A 25,098-nucleotide genomic window follows, 5' to 3' on the forward strand; every position below is an offset into this window, starting at 1 on the left:
AGTTGGTTTTCGCAATGGGATTGTTCCATGATTCAAACGCATATCCATTGCATGACATTTTGTTGAAATTGGAATTTAAATCCATACGAAAGAGTTATAGGATGTTAGCACCATACTCACATACACCCTAGCATTCCCTCCATTGGGTATTGGTTGGATAGAGATTTTACTAAATTTCTTCCCAAGTCTGGGCAATTGCTATTTAGATCTGCCAAGCCCAACACACAAACAAACTGTGCAGCGCATCCTCAGGAAGGCGGATTCCTGAGCCATGCAAATGCTCCACTTAAATACGGCTTATATCAGCGATTTGGCATTGGTTGTAATAATCAACCGACGACAGCACTATCCGACCAGTGTTTGTTAACATTCGAGCTACGATCTTCTCAATAACTTCCTGATAACGTCAATTTATTTGGCCTCATCCCGATTAGGCCTGCCCGTGTAAGACAGACGCGTTGACAAGAGTTCATCAGTATGTTGCGATTAGCACCGGGACACGGATCTGTGCCAGACGGGCATCTCATTGTTTGTTTACCGTAGCTCGTTGCGGTAAACGTTAGGAAAATTGTTCGCGAGGTAAGTAGTAAGCATGTCGGCGAAACGCCACTAGAGGGCAATAAGTCAGTGTTCTATTGTGTGTGAGTGTGTAGGGAAATCACATGAAGGTGAGCGATAGTACGGTTGAAATATTATAAAACCCACTGACGAGTACAATCGAATCGATAGTCTTTGCAACAAACATATGGCGCTTAAGTCTCTCCATGCGTCACACTGGAGAGCTGTTTGTTTATTGATACAGTTGACGCCCATTACTAACATTTATACCCTGTTTCTGCATTGCAGTCCGTTTGAATGAAAATGGAAGAAGTTTGACATGGTTTGCGAGTTTGCTTAACTGAAATGGAAGACATTTTTTGGGGGAGCAAAGACTAAATGATTTAAACTTTAATTGTTGTTCTTCCAGAGCAGTCATTTTCACTGCCACACAATCACATAATTTTATGAATTTAAACAAGTATGCCATAGTTAATATAGTTGATAGCTTTTGAATGTATATTGGATAATACTATACTAATACTAAAATATTCGATAATATTCAGCTTCAAATTTTCAAATTGGTTTCTTAAGTAAACAACGTATCGAAGCCGCTCAAAAATGCTCGGCATGTCTAGCACTAGACCCGCTGTACGTTTGTTTCATTTGTTAATCCATGCGACTACAGTCCAACGTGTCCACATGACATATTATCGGTGATCAATTACAATGCCCCCTAAGGTCACACCTAAACATGAATGCCATTTTTTTAAACTCGATGACACAAAAACACGTGTTGTTCTTAATTGACCATCGGGCAATTTTCCCCAACACTTTCCGCCATCGGGAAAGGAAGGAAAAACTCGTTACAAGAAAGAGACAAACTGGATGGAAACGTGGGAAACCTGGAAACTCTTTATTTCCCTCGCCAGAGGTTCTATTCGCGTGCATTCCACCACCGATGATCACCGTTTGGTTGCGGTACACCCAACGGTAGTGGGAGGAAAATGGTAAACAATGAAATAGTTGTTAAAAGCGTCGGTTTTTTTTTTGCTTCATCATTACACCAGACATCACACACAAACAGCGCCAAAGTGAGCAGCTACTTTCCCTCTCCATTGCGGTGGCTATGATAAGTTGATTAAGCGCTGCACTTGATTCTCGATTCTCGGGCACGGCGTTGGGGCCTGCATCAAATTTGCATGTGCACCAACATTCCTGCCGGTCCGAGCGATTATCAAACGCAGCCTAGAGTGGCTGTGGGCAGCGCTGTATGAAGTTAGTGCTCTTTCAGCAATCGAAATTGGCGGACAGGCGGTGGAGTCTGTTTGAGAAAGTAACTTAATCGTGTGTACTTTGTGTTACTGCAGCTTTAAAACTTGTTGATCTATTTTCATTTGAAAAACAAAAGGGAAAAATGTTTCAAAAATGGTAAATATTGTTAATTGAAGTGTTATTGGGACATTCGTTTGTTCAAAACTTTAATCTGCCGATACATGATCGCATCGTGTTCTTAATATTATTTTCATTAAACACAAAATTCATTAAATCCCCGCGACAGCTCGTAAGTGATTTCAGACTTCAATCTCGTTTTACGACTCAAGTGTAATTGATCAAACCGGAAGTGTAGTCACAACACAATCTAAAACAAACAGAGGGCGTAAAACAACCCCCCGTTTAGCCGGTTTCGAAGGTCGATTATTGTACATTCTGACAAACCTCTACTCACAACCGAACTCGCACCGCAGTGAAGCATTAGAGAAAAGATTACTTTTTTCGGTTGAAGTGCAACTCGGCTTGGTGCTGCATCGTGCACAAACAGGCAGGCACCAATGTTTAGTGCCTGCTTCTCCAGCTTTTGTTTAACCATCCACTATTGAATCATACGGCACGTGTTTGCTATCAACCAGACGGAAGATACCCATCACACAAACGGAGTACCGGAGCCGAATGCGCATCGGATGTTTGTGAGTTTGTAAAAGGAGGGGAAAAACGTAACGTTTAAGTAATTTGGTAACATTGTTTGGTTGAAGATCCACGGCATTGTTTTTTTTAAGTTCTGGCCATTTTGCGGTGAATAATTGAAAGAGTATTTAAACAGTTGGAACAACAATAATTAAGTTCCTTACTGTTTGTACTATATTATTTTCCCCACGCAGGATGATAAGATGACTTCTTCTGATAACTTTTCTTTGAAGTAGTTTTTCTAAAGCATCTGGTTGATTAAATAATAAATCTTCCTCTATTTCATTGAAGCTTCTCTGAAGTTATATAATAAAACACTCCAAACTTAACCTTTTCTCTGAAGTATAGTTTGAAGAGCTTTGTGTGAAAAATCATATTGGGTGTATGAGAAAGTTTTCAGCGTTATGTCTTTATAATGTGACACTTAGTTTTGCAAAATGGTTATAGAAATTTCTATTAATTTCTTTTGCAACCATAGGATGCTCCATCAGAATCATATTGTTTTTGAAACTTCCTGATAAATGATGAATTTCAGATCAAAACATATTCTTCTATGTTATGAACCAAAGAACGAATAGTCCCAAATAGTGACTTTCTCGAAGATGATAAAGTAACGTTGATAACCGAATGATATCAATTATGAACTTTAAGGCGAACCTTCAATGTATCAGTGATGCAAACTTGACCCAGCAATTTAGATAAAAGTTTCTAATTTAAACGGTACTAACGATTATGAATGATCCTAGAGGACGTAAGGAGCTTTTCTTCCTCGTATAACACTTTTACGAATCTTGCTGGTTGACATGTTTACTCATATATTGGTTTATAAACATACAGTAGTGTAGAGTAGACTCCACTGTCAATGGTTTGCATCAATGGTTTTATCTACCCATTCAACAAATGCCCGCACTCACATCTCTTCAATTGCGTACACACTGTTCGTATCACTTGCATGTGTGAGTTGTTGATCTGTGGAAAATAAAAATAAAAAATAATAGAGAAGAAGTCTTTACCGTGCCTTTCCTGGTAAAGTTCGTTGATAATTTGTCCCATATTATTTGAGCAATAAATCGCACTATCTACAAGTGTGGCAGAGCGCTGTTTGCTGAACGCTTTGTTTCAGTGGCCTGCCACAGTTGACCAACGATACAAGAAACCTTGATCGCCTTCAGCTTTGGATTGATGAGCAGCAGCAAACCACAATAGCCGGCCAGTGTTGATCGTTTGTATAAATCCGACCCATAATTTGACATGATGTACGATCAAAACTGCTGAAAACTCAACCGAAGCTGCTCGGTCCCGTTTTAGATCTTGCGCTGTATACAAACAAATAGTCACCGCCCAAGTCGACTGTCCACGGTGTGCTAAAACGGGAATAGATCGCATGGTTTATCTCAATGTTTCAATATGCAAATCGGTTCGGTTGCATTCAACACACCGCACTAAACCACTACCGGTGGACGTTTAAAGTTTGTTTATTAAACTTGAACTTGAAATCCTGCAGTTTCCGGTATGCGGTTTCATAGCGGCCCACTGGCAAACACCTTGGCGATGACCGATGACATCTGCATGTACGCGGGACCATCCCATAGCTCCAGCTTAGCGTTGTGCTACGATGGACCTGCGTAATGGTGCGGACGTGTGCGACAACGTGAGCATGGCCAAAGAAAACAAGCGCCTAATTAAAACGCTGCTAACGCACTTGCTAACCTCCTCCCCGGTGGACATCAGACGGTGTCTCTGGAGAGGTGCTAAAGCAATGAAATAAAGCTGGCCCGATCGATGATAATGCTTTCCGAACCGAGAGCGACAAATGCGCACGTGCGTTGTGATCGTGCGCTTCCGTTTATTGTTATTGGTGACGATTAGTTTGAGGAATCGCTGTGCAAGGTGTCCAAGAATTCTTTAATTGATTTTTAACTGAAAGACCGAGATAAAAAAACAGCAGAGTTTTACTTACATCATATTCGGTCCGTTCCTTGCACTTTTCGTTCCATTCGATCACCCGTTAGGACACTTGCATTTCACGGTCACCCTCGGTTCCACCAGTCGAGAGCATCGATCCGATAAGATTGATTTCCTTGCCGTGCAACGGTATCTCAAAAAGGGTGTCGTATTATGGTAGATTTTAAAACGGATGAGCACTATCCTCCTCGTGCTTAGTCGCGCTTAGTCCGTCGACGACGGTGTATATACTACACAGCTCACTTGCAGCTGAAGTAGTGTGAAGTATTGTGAATAGTGCGTCACACAAGACGACTTCCAAGGCTAGCGTAAGTCTACAGAGTGAAAGGGAATAGAAAGCAGCCGCAAGTCGCACACAAAAGCCCAATTTAAATGTTCTTATTGTGAGGATAAACGGTAACAAAGCGATAGGCTGGTCGTGGACAGACGCTGTGGGATAACCGTTGTTGCAGATGTTGGGAAAAAAGGTTCCATGTTGAAAGTGCAGTGGACAGTGGACAGTTAAGATATTCCGATCAGCTACCTGCTGGCAATGTAGAACCTTGTGGACTTGTGGGGAACACAACATGACTCGGATAGGAGGAATGCTCAAGTGTCGCCATCTCTCTGATCTAACCCCGCCATGCCACTCCTCCACACACACAACCCACACCCACCATCCGTGGTCGACTGATAGTGTGATCTGTTTACATAAATTCCGCGGGATGCTCCTTTCTTCCAGCCGGGCCCTGTGTGTATGTTTATGTTCAGGGAGTTCCTTCAAGTGCTACCGTGATTGCTACACCGCTCACTGTATTTAAGAACCGAGATACCCTTGTTACGGCATTTCATTCGATTCCTGACATTGACCAGCGCGACAATCGAGACGCGACAAGTTTCGCACTCGCCATTCCTTATCACCGCCAACATCTCGGCCAACAGGGAACGGTTCTCGACGGCAGGGTTCGCAACCCCCCACAGCACACGCTCTCTCCATTCTGGGTGTTTTAGTTAAACAGTGTATGGATTCGGTTTTCCAAACCATTTTTGTGACAAAAAGCAACATTACTTGTTTTGTTTTGTGTTGTTGGCTCGTGCAGTACATTAGTTTTGTGAACAAACGGAGCACATTTACTCGAAGAGGAACGGTATTAATGATTTGTTCTTGTGTTGCTCATTGAAACAGGGACACAGTGTTAAATGAATCCTGCTGAACTTAATCAGTACCAACCAGTCGCTACCTTCGAGAAGCACGAAAGCTCACATTTCTACAAAATGGAAAAGGGTAGTCCATCGCGCCAGTTTATGGCTGGCATAATCGGTAAGCAGGCGCTGCTGTGAAACTACTGCTGAAAAGGTGTTATTTTGACGATCTTTACAACGTCTCTTCCGCATCAGTGAACCTGGCCTCGGTTATGGTAGGCACATCGCTCGGTTGGACCTCACCAATTGGTCCTAAATTTGCCTCCAAAGCTGCCACACCGCTAGATACGATCCCGTCGGACTCGGAAAGCTCCTGGATTGCGTCCCTGGTGGCGATGGGTGCACTGATTGGTAAGTGAATGTCCCGAAACCGGCTTTGCAGTTGGAAATATCTACTCACCGTGATGCATACTGCACGTTCCTCTACATCAGCACCCTTCATCGCTGGACCGTTAGCGGAACGGATTGGGCGTAAGTACACGCTACTCGCTAGCTCGGCTTTCTTCATCGTGTCCTGGGTGCTGTTGTTGACGACAACGACCGTAGTGCAGGTGCTGGTGGCCCGCTTCCTACAAGGTTTGGGCGTTGGCTTCGTAATGACCGTGCAGACAATGTACATCGGCGAAATCGCTAGTGCCGAGTATCGCGGTGCGCTAGGATCCCTCATGCAGTTGTGCATCGTTAGTAAGTATCTTCAAATCGCTCTCTCTCTCTCTGCCGATCCCAGATCCCCGATATTCACATCACTCCGAACTGTTTTCTCCGTTCTAGCTGGAATTCTGTACGTGTACAGCATTGGACCGTATGTATCGTACCATGCGCTACAGTGGGCCTGCTTGGTACTTCCGATTGTGTTCGATGCGACGTTCTTCTTTATGCCGGAAACACCTGCGTACTACATCTCCAAGGGCGACAAAGAGAAGGCGGTTGAATCGTTGTGCTTTTTGCGCGGCAAAACCGTGGAAGGTGTACAGGAGGAACTGCACGAAATATCGACCACCGTCGAGGAGTCGCTCAAGAACAAGGGTACGGTGATGGACCTTTTCCGCAATGCCGGTAACGTGAAGGCACTGATCATTTGTGCCGGTCTGATCAGCTTCCAGCAGCTGTCCGGCATCAACGTGATTCTGTTCTACAGCCAGAACATCTTCGAAAGCACCGGCAGCAGTCTGTCACCGGCCGTCTCAACCATACTCGTCGGTGCGGTCCAGGTGCTGGCCAGCGGTGCCACTCCGCTCATCGTCGATCGGCTGGGACGCAAGCCGATCCTGCTGACATCTGCGGGCGGCATGTGCATCTCGCTCGGTACGATGGGGCTGTACTTCTTCCTCAAGCACACCCGGTCACCCTCGATCGACAGTCTCGGCTGGCTGCCGATTATGTCGCTGATCGTTTTCGTGACGGTGTACTGCATCGGATTTGGACCGTTGCCGTGGGCAGTGCTGGGTGAAATGTTCCCGGCGAATGTCAAATCGATCGCATCGTCGATCGTCGCATCCACCTGTTGGGTGCTTGGCTTTATTATTCTGCAATTTTTCTCCGACCTGGACAACGCCGTCGGCTCACACTGGTCGTTCTGGATCTTTGGCATCCTGTGCGCTGTGGCGTTTGCGTTTACCTTTACGACGGTGATGGAAACCAAGGGACTTAGCTTACAGGAGATTCAGGATCGGTTAAATGGTAGAATCTAAGCCTACAATCGGCTGCGTTTGACAGAGTTTTGTCGGTTTTACCACCACGCATGTCCTGCTAGTGGTGGTGTGGTAGTGCTCAAAAAATGTTGCTGTAGAATTACTAGTTGTTACTTCCTTCGCTTAGCCAGTGTAGTAAGCTTTCGCCCGCACCAAAGTGATACGTTTGCTAGGAATCGCAAACGAAAACGTTGAATGTATTGTGTTACTTTACTTGAATAAAAAGAAGTAGTATCTGTATACTATAAGGTATGTTCTACGAGTGTGTGCATGTTATTCAATATTAGTGAAAATAATATCTAACTGAATAGATCTGGCTTCTTGGAGGAGGGTTCCACATGCGGTACGGTATTTTAAACCAATACAATTATGGAACACTGTTAACTCTCTAGTGAAAATCACGTAACTATATTAATAAATATTATGAACATTTTGGAAAACATTTATAATTTCAATAAAAACACTGAATACACTACATCGCAAATTAAAATATTTTTCTGTAAATTAAAACAAATTGTTTAATATCGACTATAGCAACCAAAAGTGTGTTGAAGCAATTACATGGTTTTATCAATCAAATAATATTGGTCCTAAAATAGTTTAAATGTAATTAATTTTATATCGTATTTTTTAACATTTAACATATTTTTTTGAAGTAACATCCTTAAACAAAAGTAACTTCGACACGTGCGCTCTTTACCAAAGCTTACTCCTCCGACAAAAGCTCCCCGCTCAACAATCTGTCGGAAGCAATCAGCTACGGTTTGGGAACCGACTAAAGGGAGCTTTTGTCGGAGAGCGGTGTGTTAGGTTTTGTTTAATTGTTTTTTTAATTGTTAAAAACAACAAGCATCCGCTGTGATAAGAAATTGTAAGCTATCTGTTGTAAACCATGGTTGAGTATAAGATGAAGGGGGGCCGCAAGCAATAAAAGCCCCCCGGCCCCGGTATGCAGAAGGAACTGAAACCTTTTTTTTCGCGTCATCCAGAGCAGTAAAAAACGCACAACAAAATCTAAACAAACGTACAATTGATGGTGGCAGCGGGAGATTAAGCGCGACAGTGGTTGCGTTTAATTGGTAATCGGTAATGAGCAAGTGCGGTATAGTTGCTTCCTCCCCGGACTAACTTAACCGGTGGTCAGTCAAGAGCCTGAGCTCTTTGAAGTAAGACGCACCGTGGTGATCACTTCTAATCTAGCGTGTAACGTGTCATCGCGTTCTAATAATTCAATAAGGAAAGCCTAGAAACGGGAATTTTGTCTCTCCTTGAGACATTTCATACGCCTACCCTCGCTGTTTTGTTTTGGGTATTTTAAAGATATTGAACTTTGGTGCATCCCTGAGCGTTAGTGTATCGTTAGTGCTATCGTCAATTAGCATACTATTGTGGATGCGACGACGTGAGAACTGTTTACCTGTTCGGTCCTGTTGCTCCATAGCGATGGTCTTTATTCACTAACTGCAACTCATGTGTCATCGTGCGCAATAACATTACCGCGAACAGTGCAAGATACCGGTCAAGGTGTTCTATCGCCACTTAGTCCATCGTTCAAGAGACATCAATCACTCATCTGCCCGTTATCACCATGTGGATCAATAACATTGCATTTCTACGCAACAAATTTCAGTATTTGGCAGCTATTCTCGGTGAGTAGCGTGTGTTGACAAACAAATGACAGATAGTAGCAAAAAAGTTCACTAAGTATACTCAGATATTGTTGAACTTTCTATGAGGCATGGTGTCTTTTAACATTATTTTTCCCTCTCGTTCAGCCAACATGTCTATCGTCTGTACTGGATGTGCGATGGGTTGGACATCTCCGGTGGAATCAAAGCTTAGCCATCTAAAGCTTTCGCCCTTGTCTAAAGTGCCGTCCGATACGGAGTTCTCCTGGATTGGGTCGATACTTGCGTTGGGATCCTTGGCGGGTAGGTCTCGCTTCACTCGCAATCTACTAATATAATAACTGAACCATACTGGAACGTCCGTCGACAATCTTACAGGACCTCCACTAGCAGGCTACATCGCCCATCGCTTCGGGCGGAAAGTGGCCCTGCTCGGAAGCGGTGTCCAGTTTGCGGTAGCGTTCATCCTCTTCGTAACGGCACGCACCGTTGCACAGATCCTGGTCGGCCGGTTTGTACAGGGATGTGGAATCGGATTTGCGCTAGGCATCACGCCACTGTACGTGTGCGAAATAGCGACGGCCCAAAGACGTGGCGCACTCGGGTCGCTACTGCAGGTTTCGATCACACTCGGAATGCTAATGGTGTACAGCATCGGTCCGTACGTTAGCTATGCCGCCATGCAGTACATCTTGCTCGCCGTACCGGTGCTGTTCTGTCTCGCGTTCAGTCAGATGCCGGAAACACCGCACTACTACGTAGCCCACGGGCGCTATGCGGACGCTTCCCGGTCGCTCGAGCACTTACGCGGCGAACCGATCGAGGAGCTGCAGGACGAGTTCGGTACGATTCAGCGATCGGTGGAGGAATCGATACGGAATCGTGCCACCTTCGGGGAGCTGTTCCGCGATCATGCCAACCGGAGGGCCCTATTCATCTGCACCGGTGTGATCGTGTTCCAGCAACTGTCCGGTATCAATCCGGTGCAGTTCTTCACGCAGACCATCTTCGAAAAGACGGGCACGTCGGTTAAACCCCAAGTGGCCAGCATTATCATTGGCGGTGTGCAGGTCGTGGCGAGTATGATTACGGTGTTATCCCTGGACAGGCTCGGTCGGCGCCCGTACCTGCTTATCTCGTCCGGTGGCATGTGTTGCGCGCTGGTAGCGCTCGGGACCTACTTCTATCTGGATACGCAGCGCGTGTCGCTTGACCGGCTAGCCTTTCTACCGGTTCTGTCACTGGTCGTGTTTACATCGGCGTTCTGTCTCGGGTTCGGTCCGATCGCGTGGCTTCTGATAGGCGAAATGTTTGCGCCAAACATCAAATCGTTCGCATCGTCCATCGTGTCTAGCACTTGCTGGGGTGTTGCCTTTTTCATCCTGTTCTACTTCAGCTCACTGGACGCGGCCATCGGCACGCACTGGCTGTTCTGGATGTTCGCCATCTGCACTGCCGGTGCGTTTCTGTTTACCTATCTGTTTGTGATCGAGACGAAGGGTATGTCGCTGCCAGAGATACAAGCGCAACTTAACGAAACCGCACCGGTCATACTAAACGATAAGGCTTAAAGATACTGCAGATAGTGGCGATGGCGGCTTTGCGTTGATTACTGCGTTCGGACTTCGGCTTTTGTCAGGACACTTGATGATTATCGGCAATGTCAAAGATTTGTTCCTAAGTACTTCGTTGAGTAGTAACTGAAGCATACGTCTAAGTAGCGCCAATTACGCTAAAGTGGCAGAGACGACTACAACAAGGGTTTCCAGTGACATATTTCTGTGGATTAGCTTCAACCGGATAGTCCCAAGTCGATCAAGGATCATGCAGTAAAAGCACTTGTTGAAGGCAATTGCACTAAATTTCTCCACACGAAGAAATAAACGCTTACAAATTTGATCTTTTAGAGTGGTGGGGCAAACCCTCAAGGCCAATCGATTCATTGTAGCCGTTGGGTTACATTTACTGATAGAATAAGTGGCTATTATCCTGTCGACTTTCAAAAAGCAATAGTCAAATAGTACATGCTCACAAAATTCTAGAACCTTGTCGCCTACTTCAAAGTTCCCATGTCAACACACTTACACCCAACACGCGCCGGAAGTAATCGTTTAGTTGATTAATTATCAATAAATCTACTAATTATTATAACTTACAAATTAATATATACATCCAAGCGAAAGATGTTGAGTAGAAACTTTCTGTTCGATGACAACTTCCAATCTATTCCAAAGCATATCAGACTGCCTGTGCTCTATCGCGTCTCCGGCAAATAATCGATCGATGGCTGCAAACTGCAAACTTGTCGTGCCACTCGTCTCTGCTCGTGTTCGACAATTTGTGCAATCTGTGCAATGTTTGATTTGTGCGCCGCCGTACCTAGTTCCGGTGCGCGTCATCCAGTATAAAACCGTCACACTCATGCCGATAGCTCACTGTGCGTTGCTATGGAGTGAGAGTGTCAAGTACAGCTAAAAGTGTCGTTGCAGTAATTGGGCTAATACTATGCATTGGCGTTACAACGAATTTCTGGCGGGTGCAATAGGTAGGAGATATTAGGAACTGGGTATGCTTGTTTTGACCACTTCGTAAAGTAAGCCTCCGATCCGCAGCCAATCTTGCCACCGTTTCGGTTGGTTGTGGTATTGCGTGGCCTTCCCCAATATTTCAGAAGCTGTCCGAAACCGATCTGAACGATAACCCGTTCGGCAAGGTACTGTCCGAGAAGGAACAGATGTGGTCCGAGGCGGGCCTAGCAATCGGTGGTTTGGTAGGTCCTTTACTGGCGTTTTGGATCAACAAGCATAAGGGCCCTCGCATAGCGCTGTTACTCAGCAGCGTCTTATACATTGCGGGTTGGCTACTGTGCATGATCGTTGGTGCTGTGTCACTGCTGATATTAGCACGCACCATTATTGGATTTGCCAACGGGTACGTCCTGTTGACGGTAACACTCTACATTGGAGAGATCGCCAGTGATCGTTATCGAGGTGCGCTCGGGTGTTTCATTCAGATCGGAACTACGCTGGGGATACTGATCGTGTACTGTGCTGGACCGTTTGTAAGCTACCTGGCGCTTCAGAGCATCTGCTGTGGAGTTCCTATACTGTTCGGGACGTTGTTTCTGTACATGCCGGAAACACCGCACTATCTGGTGCAGCGCGGACATCATCAGCGCGCAGTGGAGTCACTCATGTTCCTGCGAGGGGCTCGACATGCCGACGAGGTTAGGTCCGAACTGGAGGAGATAAAGCAGTACGTTAAGCGGCGAGATGGCGATGATGGTGCACCAGCCCGCACTGTCCATCACCTGAAGCGCCTGCTGACACATCGCGGCAATCAAAAGGCTCTCTGGATCAGCTTAGGCTTGGTGCTGTTTCAGCAGTGTTCCGGCATCGACATCATCCTGGCCAACGGTGAGCTACTGTTCGCCGAATCGAATGCTTCGCTCGGCCCGATTTATGGCGCAATTGTGCTGGGTGTGCTACAATTCCTGTCCAGCTGTACAACACCATTCTTCATCGAGCGTACGGGCCGTCGTCCGGTACTGCTGGCATCATCGATTGGGCTGACGATCGCGCTAGCCACCTTCGGGACATATTTCGTGCTTAACCGCTATACCGTATCGGTGGAGTCTATCCGCTGGCTACCGCTAACTGCACTGGTCGGCTTTGTGACACTCTATAATGCGGGCTTCGGTCCAGTTGCTTGGGCCATTGTGATGGAGATCTTCGCCCACGAGCTGAAACCGATCGGTGTAACGCTGTGCGTGCTCGGTTCCGTACTGTTCGATTATGCCATTCTGCAGATAATCACCGTCCTCATACAAGCTGCCGGATTGGATTGGGCTTTCTGGATTCTCGGCGGCTTCTGTGCCGGAGCTGGCCTATTTTGCTGGCTGTATGTCATCGAAACGCGCGGACTCAACCTGCTCGCGATCCAGGAGCGCTTGGGCGGTATCAAGACGATACGATTATGAAACCAGTGTTTTCGGCCTCTTATGCATTCGCCGATGTGTAGCGGCAGTATCGTTTCACGTTGACATTGCCGTACGCGCTGTAGGACGCGGCCCGCGCGTTGATAAGCATTGTTTTCCCAACCCTCCTGCCGCTTTACGTTACGAAAACAATGCATCCTCAAACCAACCACCCGTCGGCGTGCGCGCGAACAATGTTGTGCTGGTGACAAAATGTTTCGCGCGGTTTGTTTGTTTTGAACCACAAAACCTCGCCTTTCCGATCGTCAGCGGTTTGTCGTGCGGACTCGCTTCAACGATGGCGCGATAATGCGTGAACGTGATGTGTGCATTTACAGGCTGCAGGCGAAACAAGATGCCGGCTCCTGGTTGTGTTGGCGTCCTTTTGGCAAAGCGGCAAAGAACAGTAAACATTACGCAAGGGTTGAAGCATTGTTGATGCTTTTGCTGCATTGTTCGGCTTCCACGTGCTCGCGATTGCGAATGCTACTTCCCGCCACTGGGGCGTTTGTCTGATAAGACGTTACAGATGCATCAATCGCAAACGTCTGATAATTATTACGTTGAGCTGTGGTGACATCTTGAGAGTTATAAATAAACTGATAATAACAATAGCCAGCGGGAATTCTTTTAATTGAACAGTGCATCTTGGTACGCAATCGCTAAGGGTAATACATTTTTAATCGAACAAATTTAACAAATAATGCATGTTGCGTTTAGTAATGTTAACAAATAGGAGAAGACGGTTAAAAGCTTACTTTCATACAATCTTACTTAGCCGAAAACAAATATGTGCCATCCTTTGTAGCAGTGAACGAACAGTATACTACTTCAGAATTATTTCTCTAGAAGAATGGACGATGGAGTTCTTTTGTTCGTCCTTTGTCTTGCTATCTTCGATCGATACAATGTCGACGATCCGAGAATAATAATAGCAGAGCGGCTGAAGACAATGACTTATTAAAGTGGCATTACTTACTCTTAACTGATCACAATGGGTTAATGTTTGAATAACAATTTTGCACAGCCACATAAGCTCCAATGACATCAACGATGACAACAGTGCTGTGAATTCAAAAACCAGTTAAACAACATCTCCCAAAAACGAGCCAATATTAATTAATAGCGAACGATACTAATGATACTTCAAGGCCATCCAATGTTTGACAAATCAACAAACGCGTTGGATCTGGTGGATTCAGTAGAAAAATACGAAGCGTAATATTTTTATCAGCGATTCGATAAATTTTATGTTTGATGAACAACTTTAACTGACACGTTTTTCAAGCGTTGAGCTATGGCAATCCTGTATCAATTCTGGTTTACGTTAAGGATACTTTAACATCGAGAGAACAATACACAGACATGTCCCACAAACCGCTTGCCCAAAAATCTTCTTTCTTTATGCTACCAGAGCCGCTTGCTTACTCATTGCAACCTGCTCCGGAAAGAAATGATTTATTGTACACCGCGATTCACGTGCTTAACTCATTCGTAAATATTACTTAACCAAATCAGTTACCGACCGATACTACCCATGCACCGGGTCCCATTGACCTACATGTGGAGAGGGCCTTTTTTTTTGGGGGGGACTGGAAGTTTGCTGGAAAGTAAACGCGTCCGGTACGCGAGAGGTCACTGAAATCGCCGACTCCGCGGACGTAAACATTCATGACTCACGCGTATGACTAATGCTGCCCGCAGCATAATGTTGCTCAGGTGTATTCGTGTGTGAGTGGGGTTAATCCATCGATGGGGTAAAATACCGTCACATTACCGGACGTTTTCCCGCAAATCATTAGACAAGCAAATTATTATTCCTCTCTGCTGAAACCTGTTCCACCAAGCACAGTAGCATATTGGACGGACATGCAGTTTACGAGCGGCAGTTACAAATTTTATTAAATAACTTTTTCCCGTGAGCACGTATGATGGGATGTAGCACCATTTTGAGCATCTAGTTCTTGGTGGGATTAATTCATGTAATCATATGCAGAGCCATTATGATAATCGGTTTACTATTCGGGACACTAATAACGTAAATAATTGTTTTATGTACTTGTTAGAGATAACAATAGTAAGTAGTAACAATAAAAAAGATCTTTCAATACTGTTTTGCCTTTTCACAACGATTACATACTGTCCGGAAAAAGTTCATGATATTTTGATTAAAATACCACATTTTTTATTATAAGTTGTTATCTAAAATAAATTACAAGTTTGAATTAAATCTTCAAATGGAACATTATTAATATTTTACAGTTTTTTAGAAGTGGTGATTGAGAATTTAGCACCATGTAAAAGATGGGAATCCGGTACATACAAGAATAAATTTGATAATCTTTGATGCGTAAAGCGCTTAGCAAAAGGTGACGGTATTCTCTAATGGAATGTTATATTTAAGTTTGGCAGTTATTTTATTTATGTTTTAAACTAAAGTAATTCTTACTAAAATATAATTAAAAAATGGGATAAAATTACCGAATGTAATAAATATATTTTTCAATTTAAAAGCTAATATCGAACTAAAAACAAAAACAACGAAAACTTTCAACCAAAATTTAACTTTTCAATAAATATGTTAAATAAACTCCACTACACAGTTGTTCTGTCCCACTGTGTGCCGAACTCGCGGTTAGCGTTCGAACCAAACGGCTGGAGTTGAAACGTGCGCTCTGCCGTTTTCAATGACTCCGGCCAACGATGAAGTTACTCGTCACAGAAACAATTTGAACGTCCAGCGCGCAGGACGCGTCGGTATGAATTTGCGGTTCCCAACTGGTGGCTCCTGGTAGTGATAAACATTTCGGCCGTGGTCACGTACGGAAAGACAGCCAACAACCGTTAAAGTTTTCCTCCGAAACGTGGTGATTTGTTAACAACAAAAAAAACCAGTAAACTCAACGCTTCAATCATACGTCGTCCGCCTATCGCTTGACCTGCGTTAAATTCACGATTATCAATTGGAGTCCTTTTTTTTCTCGGACTTGCATGGTTTACTGTTGATTCCGCGTGTTTGCTAGGCCTTCCTGCAGTGTAACAAATGTGTGTTAACGTTCAAATGTTTCATGCTGCACACAGCAAGTGAGGTGAAGTTTGTGAAGTGAATTGGAATTTTGGGACCACAATCGCGGAAACGAAAAAAAAAACCATAAGGCAAGACCGATTTCAAAAGCAACAACACATGTTCCTCATTCCGTCGTAGTGAAGTTGTGCATTTTTTTTTGCTCGGAGTGGTACAACAACATTTGCTCGGGAAGTGGCCGTTTACGTTAGCTAACCGCCCAGCATCGGTACGTGAGTTTTGAGTGACATTTGGAAGCGGCACCGACAAAACAAACAAAAAAAAAACAGATTCTTCACAAAGGTATGGTGCACCGTTAACGGTTGTTGGTTGCCGGTGTAGATTGCAGGAACTGCAAGCAAGCTTGGTAGGAAGACCACTTGAAACCCACTCAACAACCATGTGGCGGCCGAGGTACACCGGAGTGAATGTCCGACCGAGAGGATATCTCAAGAGCGGAATTCCTCGCACGTTACTCACTGACCTCCTGGTACTGGTGTGCCATACTGTGATAGTGGCAGCTGTGATAGATAAACGTAGTGCCTTAGATCTGCGTCGATTGGAGATGTCAGGCGATCATCTCGCTACGGAAGGTAAGGAAGGCAACGCGTTTGTCAACTCACTTTCAATTTCCTCCTTGAGCACTTCATTTGAAGTTTCCGCCGTTGTAAAAGTCGTTCAGCTGCGAACACCGTTTTGATGGTAAATCGTTGAAATGAATGGTTCCGGTCATATTCCGGAGGTTCTTTTTTATGTAGGTGATCTTCATTAAAGATCTTTACTTTGACGCTTCGTCTAAGGTCGTTCCATCACATGTGCGTGTTTTTTTTATTTGGCACTGCATTGAAAGGCAACCGATTGTGAGATTTTTTGTATACGTTTACGCAATGCACACTCAGACGATATTCCGAGAAGAAAGGAAACACATTAACAGTCAGCACATTCAAATCTACTCTAAAAAATACAGACACCCAGTCTCCTCTTTTTCGCAACCGCTTCACACATGGGGTTGTGCCTCCAGTGATGTATCATACGCCAACACCACACGCTGTGCATGATTCACCAAAGATTCCGGTTTTCTCTAGGCATTTCCCTTTGGCACTTGGTGACCACGTTCATCGTTCGCTCACGAGACGGCATGCGTCTTGGGTGCTTCCGTTCGATTATTTATACACACCCCCTCTAAGGCGCCTGTAGCGAAAATGCTTAGCTTTGTTCTCGCGGCATCTCTCACTCACTCTCCGGCAAGTGCATTGACTGTTTGTAGCAGCACGGGGCTGTTTTTCGTGCGCCGTCTCCAACGAATGTGATTCATTCATATTCTCACGTATTCGTTTCCGTTCGCACCAAAGATTCCACCACAGCGTGCACCATCGAGTGGGCCACGGTACAAGCGTCCGTCCGCGTGGAGCACTCTCTTGCGCGCGCAATGAGTACGATTTACACGTGGTGAGCAGATGGCATTGATGATGTTCGCCACTGTGCCACACCGTACAGGTTAGTGGCGCGTAAAATGAATGTCGAGGTTCGACCCCGCACTACTGGACGGGTCAAGTTAAAGCCGAGCCTTGGCTCTCTTCGGGGGCTCAGACCTGTTGCATGGCGTACCATTAGCGAAAATCGATCAACCGTTGGGAAAATCCCCCAAACATATACATGAATAATCGTTCCACGTCTCTGTGCACATTTCCACGTAATCTAATGGGGTTTTCTTGTCCATTTCATTTTTCATTTCCATAATCAGGACGAATGAACGAAAACTTTGTGCTGCACGATAGGATTTTCCCAACATTGCACTGTCCCCGCACGAAACGAGCCCTGCGTTCATCATCGCTGGACGACGATGACTGGCAGGACAATTCGGAGCGGCGGCCAAATAGACGAGGACCTCATCGCGAGCGACTGACCATACAGTACGGCATGCGGGGCGAAACCATGACGCTCGATCTGGCGCTGAACGAAAACATGCTACCGGACGAGTACACCTTTGTGCACCAGTCGCCCGAGGGGAACGACATTGTCGAGCGGCTTGATCGGCAGGCGGTAGAGCTGTGCCATTACGAAGGAACCGTACGGGAGCGACCCGGTTCGCGTGTTGCCATATCGACCTGCAACGGTGCGATCGAGGGTGTGATCTACGAGCGAAACGAAACCTACCTCATCGAGTATCACAACAATACGCACCTTCTGTATCGGAGGCGCTTCCGGCGCGACATCCTGGACGGGGAGCGCGAGTTGGAAGCTGCCGGCAGTGATGCCGTTAGCAACAAAACAGCCTTTTCCACCGGCTATCGGGAGGATGCCGATTCGCTGTACATCGAGCTGGTGCTGGTCGTCGATCGCACGTTGTTTTTGAAGTTCAGCTCGAACGTGCAGCGCGTCCACCAGCACTGTCTGTCGGTGGTGAACGTGTTGAACGAGCTGTATCGCCCGCTGAACGTGTACATCCTGCTGGTAGGAGTGGTGCTTTGGAACACGCGTGACAACATCGTCATCTCGATCGATTCGAAGCAAACGCTTACCAGCTTCCTGGCCTACCGCAATCAGCAGCTGCTTCGCCAGATCCCGAACGATAATGCACATCTGCTAACGGCGGTGCGCTTTCCGGACGGCGTCATCGGTAAGGCGGAACTCGGTTCCATGTGTAGCGCGGCCGGATCGGGTGGCATCGCGGTGGTGGAGAACTTTGCCGTAGCACCGCTGGCGGCCACGATCGCGCACGAGCTGGGCCACAACTTCAACATCGACCATGATTCGGAGGAGTGCGGTGGGTCTCGCTGTCCCGGGACCGGACCCTGCATCATGGAGGCGAAGTTGCGCGACTCCGCCGACATACCGAACCGTTGGAGTAGTTGCAGTGTGGATGATTTGCACGAGTCGCTCAAGCGTGGACTGGGGGCCTGTCTGAAGAATAAACCGTCCCGGCTGCTGGTGCGAGCGGTCTGTGGGAATGGTCTGCTGGAGCCGGGTGAACAGTGTGACTGCGGCCGACGAGATAGTTGTGATAATAGCTGCTGTGACGCTCGGACGTGTCAGCTGCGAGCGAACGCCACCTGTGCAACGGGCACCTGCTGTGATCTAGACACTTGCCAGCCGAAACAGGCCGGAAGCGTTTGTCGCAAAGCGCGCGGCGAGTGCGATCTGCCGGAGTACTGCGATGGGCAGAGCGAGCTGTGTCCGAAGGATGTGTATCTCCGGGATACGAGTCCTTGCCGGAAGGGAGAAGCTTACTGCTACCGGGGTGAGTGCCATACTCGCGACTCGCAATGTCGCCGCCTGTGGGGACCTTCGGCAAGTTCGGGGCTGGAGGTTTGCTATGCGGCTAACGTGAACGGAACCCTTTTCGGGAACTGTGGTAACGATCTGGCCACGGATAGGTACGAACCCTGTGCAGCCCATGACCAGAGGTGCGGTTTGTTACACTGTACGCATCAAAGCGAGAAGCTAGAGTACGGTATAGAGGCGTACGCGAAGCGAACTGCCACCAAATTTCAACACTACGGTCCGCGGGGTACGGTTCGGACGACAATCTGCAATGCGGTGATTGTGGATCTTGGACTGGACGTGGTAAATCCGGGTCTCGTACCCGATGGTACCAAGTGCGGTACCGGGCAGATGTGTTTCCAGCAGCAGTGTGTCGCAATAAGTCGCCTGCAGGAGGAGCAAGACATTGGCGACGAATGTCCCGGGAACTGCAACGGGAATGGAGTGTGCAACAGCGAGGGCCACTGCCATTGCCATCCGGGCTATGCACCACCATTTTGTGACGGTCCCGGAAATGGAGGATCGATTGATAGCGGACCGGCGGGACGGTCCTCGAACGTGCACGATCTCATTTTGAAGGTCTTTGTGCCGGCCCTGGTCATTTTGTTTATCTTGATAATGTCCAGTCTCATCTTGCTAATTGTCAAACGAAAGGTGGTGATGGCGAAGCTGCGCGTTGTGTTGAAACGCTTTCGTGAGCGGAAGTACGGTCACATTGTCGTGAAGCCCGTCTCACCGACCGCTGTTGTACCACCACCGACCGCGACCGATGGGCAAGGAAAAGTTGCTAATGACCTGCGACGGCCAACGATACCACCTCCGCCACCCATCCCAGAACCGAAACAATCGCAGTGTTTTATTAAAGTGAACCTCGGCAAGGATGGCAAGGTGACGATGGAGAATATGCTGATCGATTCGCCGTTTCTGCACAAACCGAGCGTTGTCGACACGCACGAAGCCTTCCGCATGCGGCTCATGCAGGAGCGTTCGTACAGTGTGGAAAGTTCCGCATCCTCCGAACATCCGCTCGTGACAGCGGAAACGCATAAACCGAGCCATGCGGGTGCAACGGAACCGATAGATGCCGCCCCACAGGGGAAAGTGTTCGGTTCGGTGCTACATGAGCTGAAGCAAACGGATCGAAAGCACACCTTCCAAAGCCACCGTTCTAAGAGCGATGAAAGACCGTCGGCAAGACAACTACCAAAGCTACCGCGCCAATACACGATCAGCGACTTTGACACGATCGAACGGTTGCCGGATGTGGACGAAGAAGAGCCGCCATCTTCACGTGCAATGCAAAAACCTTCCACTCCCAAACCGATCGCAATTCCACGACCATTACCTCGAGTGGCACCGGGTACGCCGGCACGTTTTCTTCCGGCAACACCATCGAACGGAAGCGGAAGCACTGCTTCCAAGACAAAAACAGTCAACAGTGGCGATAAAACATCCGGCGTCCAACTTCCCGGAAAAGTGTCCGCCGGGACCAATGTGGCTGCGCTGAAGGCAAAATTGAATCTCACGGAAATTGGTGTGAAAAGATAGCGAGCTTATCACGCGGGGCACGTCGCGCACGTGCGCCTGTACCGAACCATATCCAATATTGGAGCAGTATTGCAAGTTGTATTTTCTGTTTTTGAATGACTATCGTGCTTGTAGAAGTAATGGTATTTTAGCAATTATTTAATATAATAGATGTCAATCAAACATAGACTGCATATTTATTGCCAGCTTTTGGCAAACAGTTCATCCGTCCCTAGACATTGTTAGACTGTCCTACAAAGAAAGCAATTTTTAGAATGTAAGATTGGTAGTAATTGTAAGACGATTATCATGCAATAGCGAATAAAAACGAAATTGTTTGTCTAGTCAGTTAAATCAGATTTTTTCATTCTTTTTATTATATTGAGCAAGTAACGGAAAACTATGAAGGTTGGTATTTCTGGTTCCATTTATTAACAAATGCTGAAAAATGGCATAAGTACGAAACGATTTTTTGACTACGTTCAACGATTTTCTATCCTACCCTAACGACAAACTTTTGAAACGTGACTTTAAGTACCAAACTAAGGAGATAACCTATTTTACCTGTTTTAATTTTGAACACGCACGTTTCGGACACATTTTGGATATTTTTTATTTAATTGAAGTGGGTTTTATCTCAAAAAAAAAGAATATAATTTTAAACACATAAAGCTTGGCTATTTCAAAAAAAAATATGAGAAAGTAAAATTTGATTTTAAAACAGTTTTTTGAAAACAAAAATTGTAGCAAACGGCCGATTTGAGTTTGGCGAATGCTTCGAAATTCTCGGTTGTCAGCTGACATCACGTAACGTTACGCACAGTAACGCACTGCTGTCAAAGCGAGTAACGACTGTGCTGTCATGGCTGTTGTTTTCATCTTCTCTGCTAAAAATTGGTATTAATAAACAACGGTAGGAATTTTTCGTGTTTAAAAGCCTATATTATAGAATACTTTTATAGATTGAATGATCTGAACTGATTGCGAACGAGAGCGTAGAGTGATCGAGAGAGTGGACGAGCGAATGAGCGAACGAACGGAAGTGCGTGAGCAAACGAGAACGAAGTGTTGGGGTGAAGGTAGCCCTGGTCTTCCCGCAGCGCATAATAGATTGTCGAAGAAAATTGACCGGTCCGCATTACGTGCGAACTATTTGCATTGGCCCTAGCTACAGTAGTATGCTCCCGATTGCATATCGTGGGAAACATTGAATTTGAGTGGCAACTCTTACTTGCAAAGACGACCAGCGAGCGGCGATGGCTGTAGATATGGGTTATAACGGTACGGTGCTGGTCGTGGAGGAGGAAGGCGACGAGGCCGTGGAGATACCGCTGGAAGAAGACGGTACGCTACTGCTATCGACTTTACAGGCCCAGTTCTATGGTGCGTGCGGTCTGAAGTACCGTAATCCGGATAATAAAGCGATACGGGGTGTGCGACTGAGCGACAACAAGCTGCACCCGTTCTCGCCCGATTCCGGCTGGGGTAACCATGTGTACATATGTGTGTTTCCGAAGGAAAACAAACGCAAGAGCGACGACAAGCTGGAAAACTCGACACCGAAGACGAAGCGGATCGAAAGTCGGAACCGCACGACGACGGATTTGATCGTGCTCGGTTTGCCGTGGAAGACGACCGAGGAGAGTCTGCGCGAGTATTTCGAGACGTTCGGTGATCTGCTGGTGGTGCAGATTAAGAAAGACTCCAAGACTGGCCAATCGAAGGGATACGGGTTTATCCGGTTCGCGCGGTTCGAGAGCCAGATGAAGGCACTGTCGAAGCGGCACCTGATCGACAGTCGCTGGTGTGACGTGAAGGTGCCTAGTAGCAAAGATCAGACGCAGCACCAGATGCCGAGCAAGATATTTTTAGGGCGCCTGACAGAGGACATCAACTCAGACGATATCCGCGACTACTTCAGCAAATACGGAGAGGTGACGGACGTGTTCATACCCAAGCCCTTCCGGGCGTTCGCGTTCGTCACGTTCATCGACCCGCACGTTGCGCAGAGCCTGTGCGGCGAGGATCATCTGATCAAGGGCACCTCGGTGTATGTGTCAACGGCTTCGCCCCGGCCGGAACACGGTCGACACCACGGCAAGGGCCAGATGGGAGGAAATTTTTCCAACTACGATGAGCGTGGCCGCGGCGGTGGTGGCGTCGGGGGTGGTAGCGGCGGTAACGAGTATCACCGGGGTGGTGGAGGCGGTCATGCCGTTGGACCACATGTACCGGCACCGAACAACAACTATCATCATGGCAGCGGAGGAGGTAGTGAGGGTGGCGGACCCGGTGGGTACAACAATCTGCAATCGGGAAGCGGTGGTAGCCAACAGCCTATCTGGAATTACAACGAGTACACGGCGCAGAACAGGCAAAACAATAGCAACATTGAATCGATGCCGAACCTACAGGCACTCGGAATCAACTCGAGCGGGCCGAACGGGCAGCAGCGGGGTGGAGCCGTAGGTGGAGGTCTACACAGCGGACACCATGCGGGGATGGGAAACCATCTGAGCGGTAGTGGTGGTGCCGGTGGATCCGCTCCTGGTGGTCCAGGCAACAATGGAGCGGGTGTGATTGGCGCCCACGGTGGACCAGCGGCGGGCAATATGAATCTCTACCAGATGCCAATCAACCCTGCAATAATAGCGGCCGCATTAAGCCAGTGGAGCTTAATCGGTAACCAGATGCACAATACGGCCCAGGGAGCGGGTGGACCCGGTGGGCCCGGCGGACCAGGAGCTCCCGGTCAGGCGAACGCGAATGTACCGGGTGGCCCCGCGGGTGGACCACCGGGAGGACCGGGTGGTGCGGCCGGTCCAGGGCCGGGTGCGTCCGAGCAGGAGTACCTGCCCTGGAACGGTACCGGCAATGGAGCACCAGGCGCTGGTGGACCGGCTGGACGGGTAGACCCGAACCGTCAGTGAAACACCACTGGGGAGCCACAGAAACTCCCTCGACAGTCTTAGTTTAACTATTACAAGAAAAGTATCATAGTACCGGCGATCCTGACCTGCAAACTCGCCCCCGGTTTTCGATCTCCCGGAACATCCGGCAGCCGACTAGATGATAAGGTGGAACGAAGATTGCTAAAGATGCTGGTGGGGTTGAAAGAGCGAACAAGCGAGCGAGAGAGAGAGAGAGAGAGAGAGAGAGAGAGAGAGAGAGAGAGAGAGAGAGCGAGCGAGCGAGCGAGCGAGCGAGCGAGCGAGCGAGCGAAAGAAGGAACGCACGCGAGAGTCGTGATGGGGGTGGGTGTGAACATAAAGGATGTGAGTCGAGTCGATGATGAATGTGTGCTACGTGAAAATAAGCGTGAATAGAATAGAGTGTGCATGATGAGGATGTGTGGCAGTAGTGTGCAACTTCCCTCGAGCGCGTGTGTGTTTGTAAGCGTTTTGAAAGTAAATTTACTTTAGTTTTATATTTGCCAAACGATTGGTTCGTTCTTTGGAATGTGCGAGCATTCAGATCGCTATTCAAACTTAGCTACCGTCGTCTTAAATTATAGTAGGCTTGCTGTGTACGCACTGAAGAAGGCTAAAGAAGGTGACAAACAGGCAACATTTAAAATAACAGGACACGCACCATAATCTAAAGAGGTTCGAACTGCCGGTGGCAAAACGGGCTATGCTTGAATGGCATACCTTCCGATTAAACAAAAAAAAAAACAAAACCGATGCCGACGTATCCGTGAGTATCTCCTCGGGTTTCAAAATATTATGCATTGATGCAATAAAAAGTGCAGAACATTTTGATTTTTACTCGCTAACACGACAATACCTTCATGTGCGTGTCTGTCTGTGTGCGTGTGTGTGTTTGAGTGTGTGTGAATGTTTTGATCCCATGATATTTGTTCGTGGTTTAGTTTGTTTAGTAGTGTAACTTTTGGTTACTCCAACGTCCAGCACTAGATTATGCGTATTGTATTGCAACAGACCGAATGGAGCGACATTGGAGCCTACTCCCGTGTCGCTAAAGCCAACTCTAAACGTAGACTGCAATACAAAGATAAGATCGAGATCAGAGGAGATCTTACAGTACCAAAACTGACAAGAATCAACTAAACAGCAATATAATTAACTGTATGAACCTACTTCATCACACCACAAACCACCACACTGGTGTTGTGTGGTTACATCCAGGGGAATCATCGTTTCCGTTTCGACTAAAGCGAATCCTTTCGACTTGGTAATGTTGCATACATCATTAGGCTTTACACAACGTACGTTTTTATTTTTGGGAAATGAAAGAATGATCAAAAAATACTTCATTGAATGTAAAACACAAAATCTG

General features: G+C 46.9%; 5 protein-coding genes across 6 annotated transcripts; all 5 read left to right on the forward strand.

Annotated features, from left to right (window-relative positions):
• Positions 1-1,837: 1,837 nt before the first annotated feature.
• Positions 1,838-7,612, forward strand: LOC128299849 (facilitated trehalose transporter Tret1). 2 transcript variants are annotated; one of them, XM_053035967.1, is made up of 5 exons: positions 1,838-1,968; positions 5,633-5,767; positions 5,845-6,000; positions 6,082-6,333; positions 6,421-7,612. In XM_053035967.1, exons 2-5 carry the CDS (start codon positions 5,647-5,649, stop codon positions 7,338-7,340), a joined length of 1,449 nt encoding a protein of 482 aa, XP_052891927.1. In that variant the 5' UTR covers positions 1,838-1,968; positions 5,633-5,646; the 3' UTR covers positions 7,341-7,612. The 2 variants fall into 2 exon arrangements, with proteins under 2 accessions (XP_052891927.1, XP_052891928.1); XM_053035968.1 differs by lacking the exon at positions 1,838-1,968 and adding an exon at positions 5,312-5,464.
• A 1,289-nt stretch (positions 7,613-8,901) lies between these two features.
• LOC128297632 (facilitated trehalose transporter Tret1-like) lies at positions 8,902-10,539 on the forward strand. Its single transcript, XM_053033313.1, has 3 exons — positions 8,902-8,989; positions 9,116-9,271; positions 9,347-10,539. The coding sequence occupies exons 1-3, from the start codon at positions 8,929-8,931 to the stop codon at positions 10,537-10,539; spliced, it is 1,410 nt and encodes a 469-aa protein (XP_052889273.1). The 5' UTR covers positions 8,902-8,928.
• Positions 10,540-11,414: 875 nt separating this feature from the next.
• LOC128305583 (facilitated trehalose transporter Tret1-like) lies at positions 11,415-13,758 on the forward strand. The gene is made up of 2 exons (XM_053043105.1): positions 11,415-11,513; positions 11,581-13,758. Exons 1-2 carry the CDS (start codon positions 11,474-11,476, stop codon positions 12,945-12,947), a joined length of 1,407 nt encoding a protein of 468 aa, XP_052899065.1. The 5' UTR covers positions 11,415-11,473; the 3' UTR covers positions 12,948-13,758.
• A 2,650-nt stretch (positions 13,759-16,408) lies between these two features.
• Positions 16,409-21,096, forward strand: LOC128305577 (zinc metalloproteinase-disintegrin-like MTP8). Its single transcript, XM_053043092.1, has 2 exons — positions 16,409-16,601; positions 17,753-21,096. The coding sequence occupies exons 1-2, from the start codon at positions 16,409-16,411 to the stop codon at positions 20,818-20,820; spliced, it is 3,261 nt and encodes a 1,086-aa protein (XP_052899052.1). The 3' UTR covers positions 20,821-21,096.
• Positions 21,097-21,678: 582 nt separating this feature from the next.
• Positions 21,679-24,497, forward strand: LOC128303423 (TAR DNA-binding protein 43-like). The gene has a single exon (XM_053040369.1). It carries the CDS (start codon positions 22,056-22,058, stop codon positions 23,727-23,729), a length of 1,674 nt encoding a protein of 557 aa, XP_052896329.1. The 5' UTR covers positions 21,679-22,055; the 3' UTR covers positions 23,730-24,497.
• The last annotated feature ends 601 nt before the right edge of the window (positions 24,498-25,098 follow it).

This window comes from Anopheles moucheti, chromosome 2, assembly GCF_943734755.1.
Source record: "Anopheles moucheti chromosome 2, idAnoMoucSN_F20_07, whole genome shotgun sequence".
Lineage (NCBI taxonomy): Eukaryota > Metazoa > Arthropoda > Insecta > Diptera > Culicidae > Anopheles > Anopheles moucheti.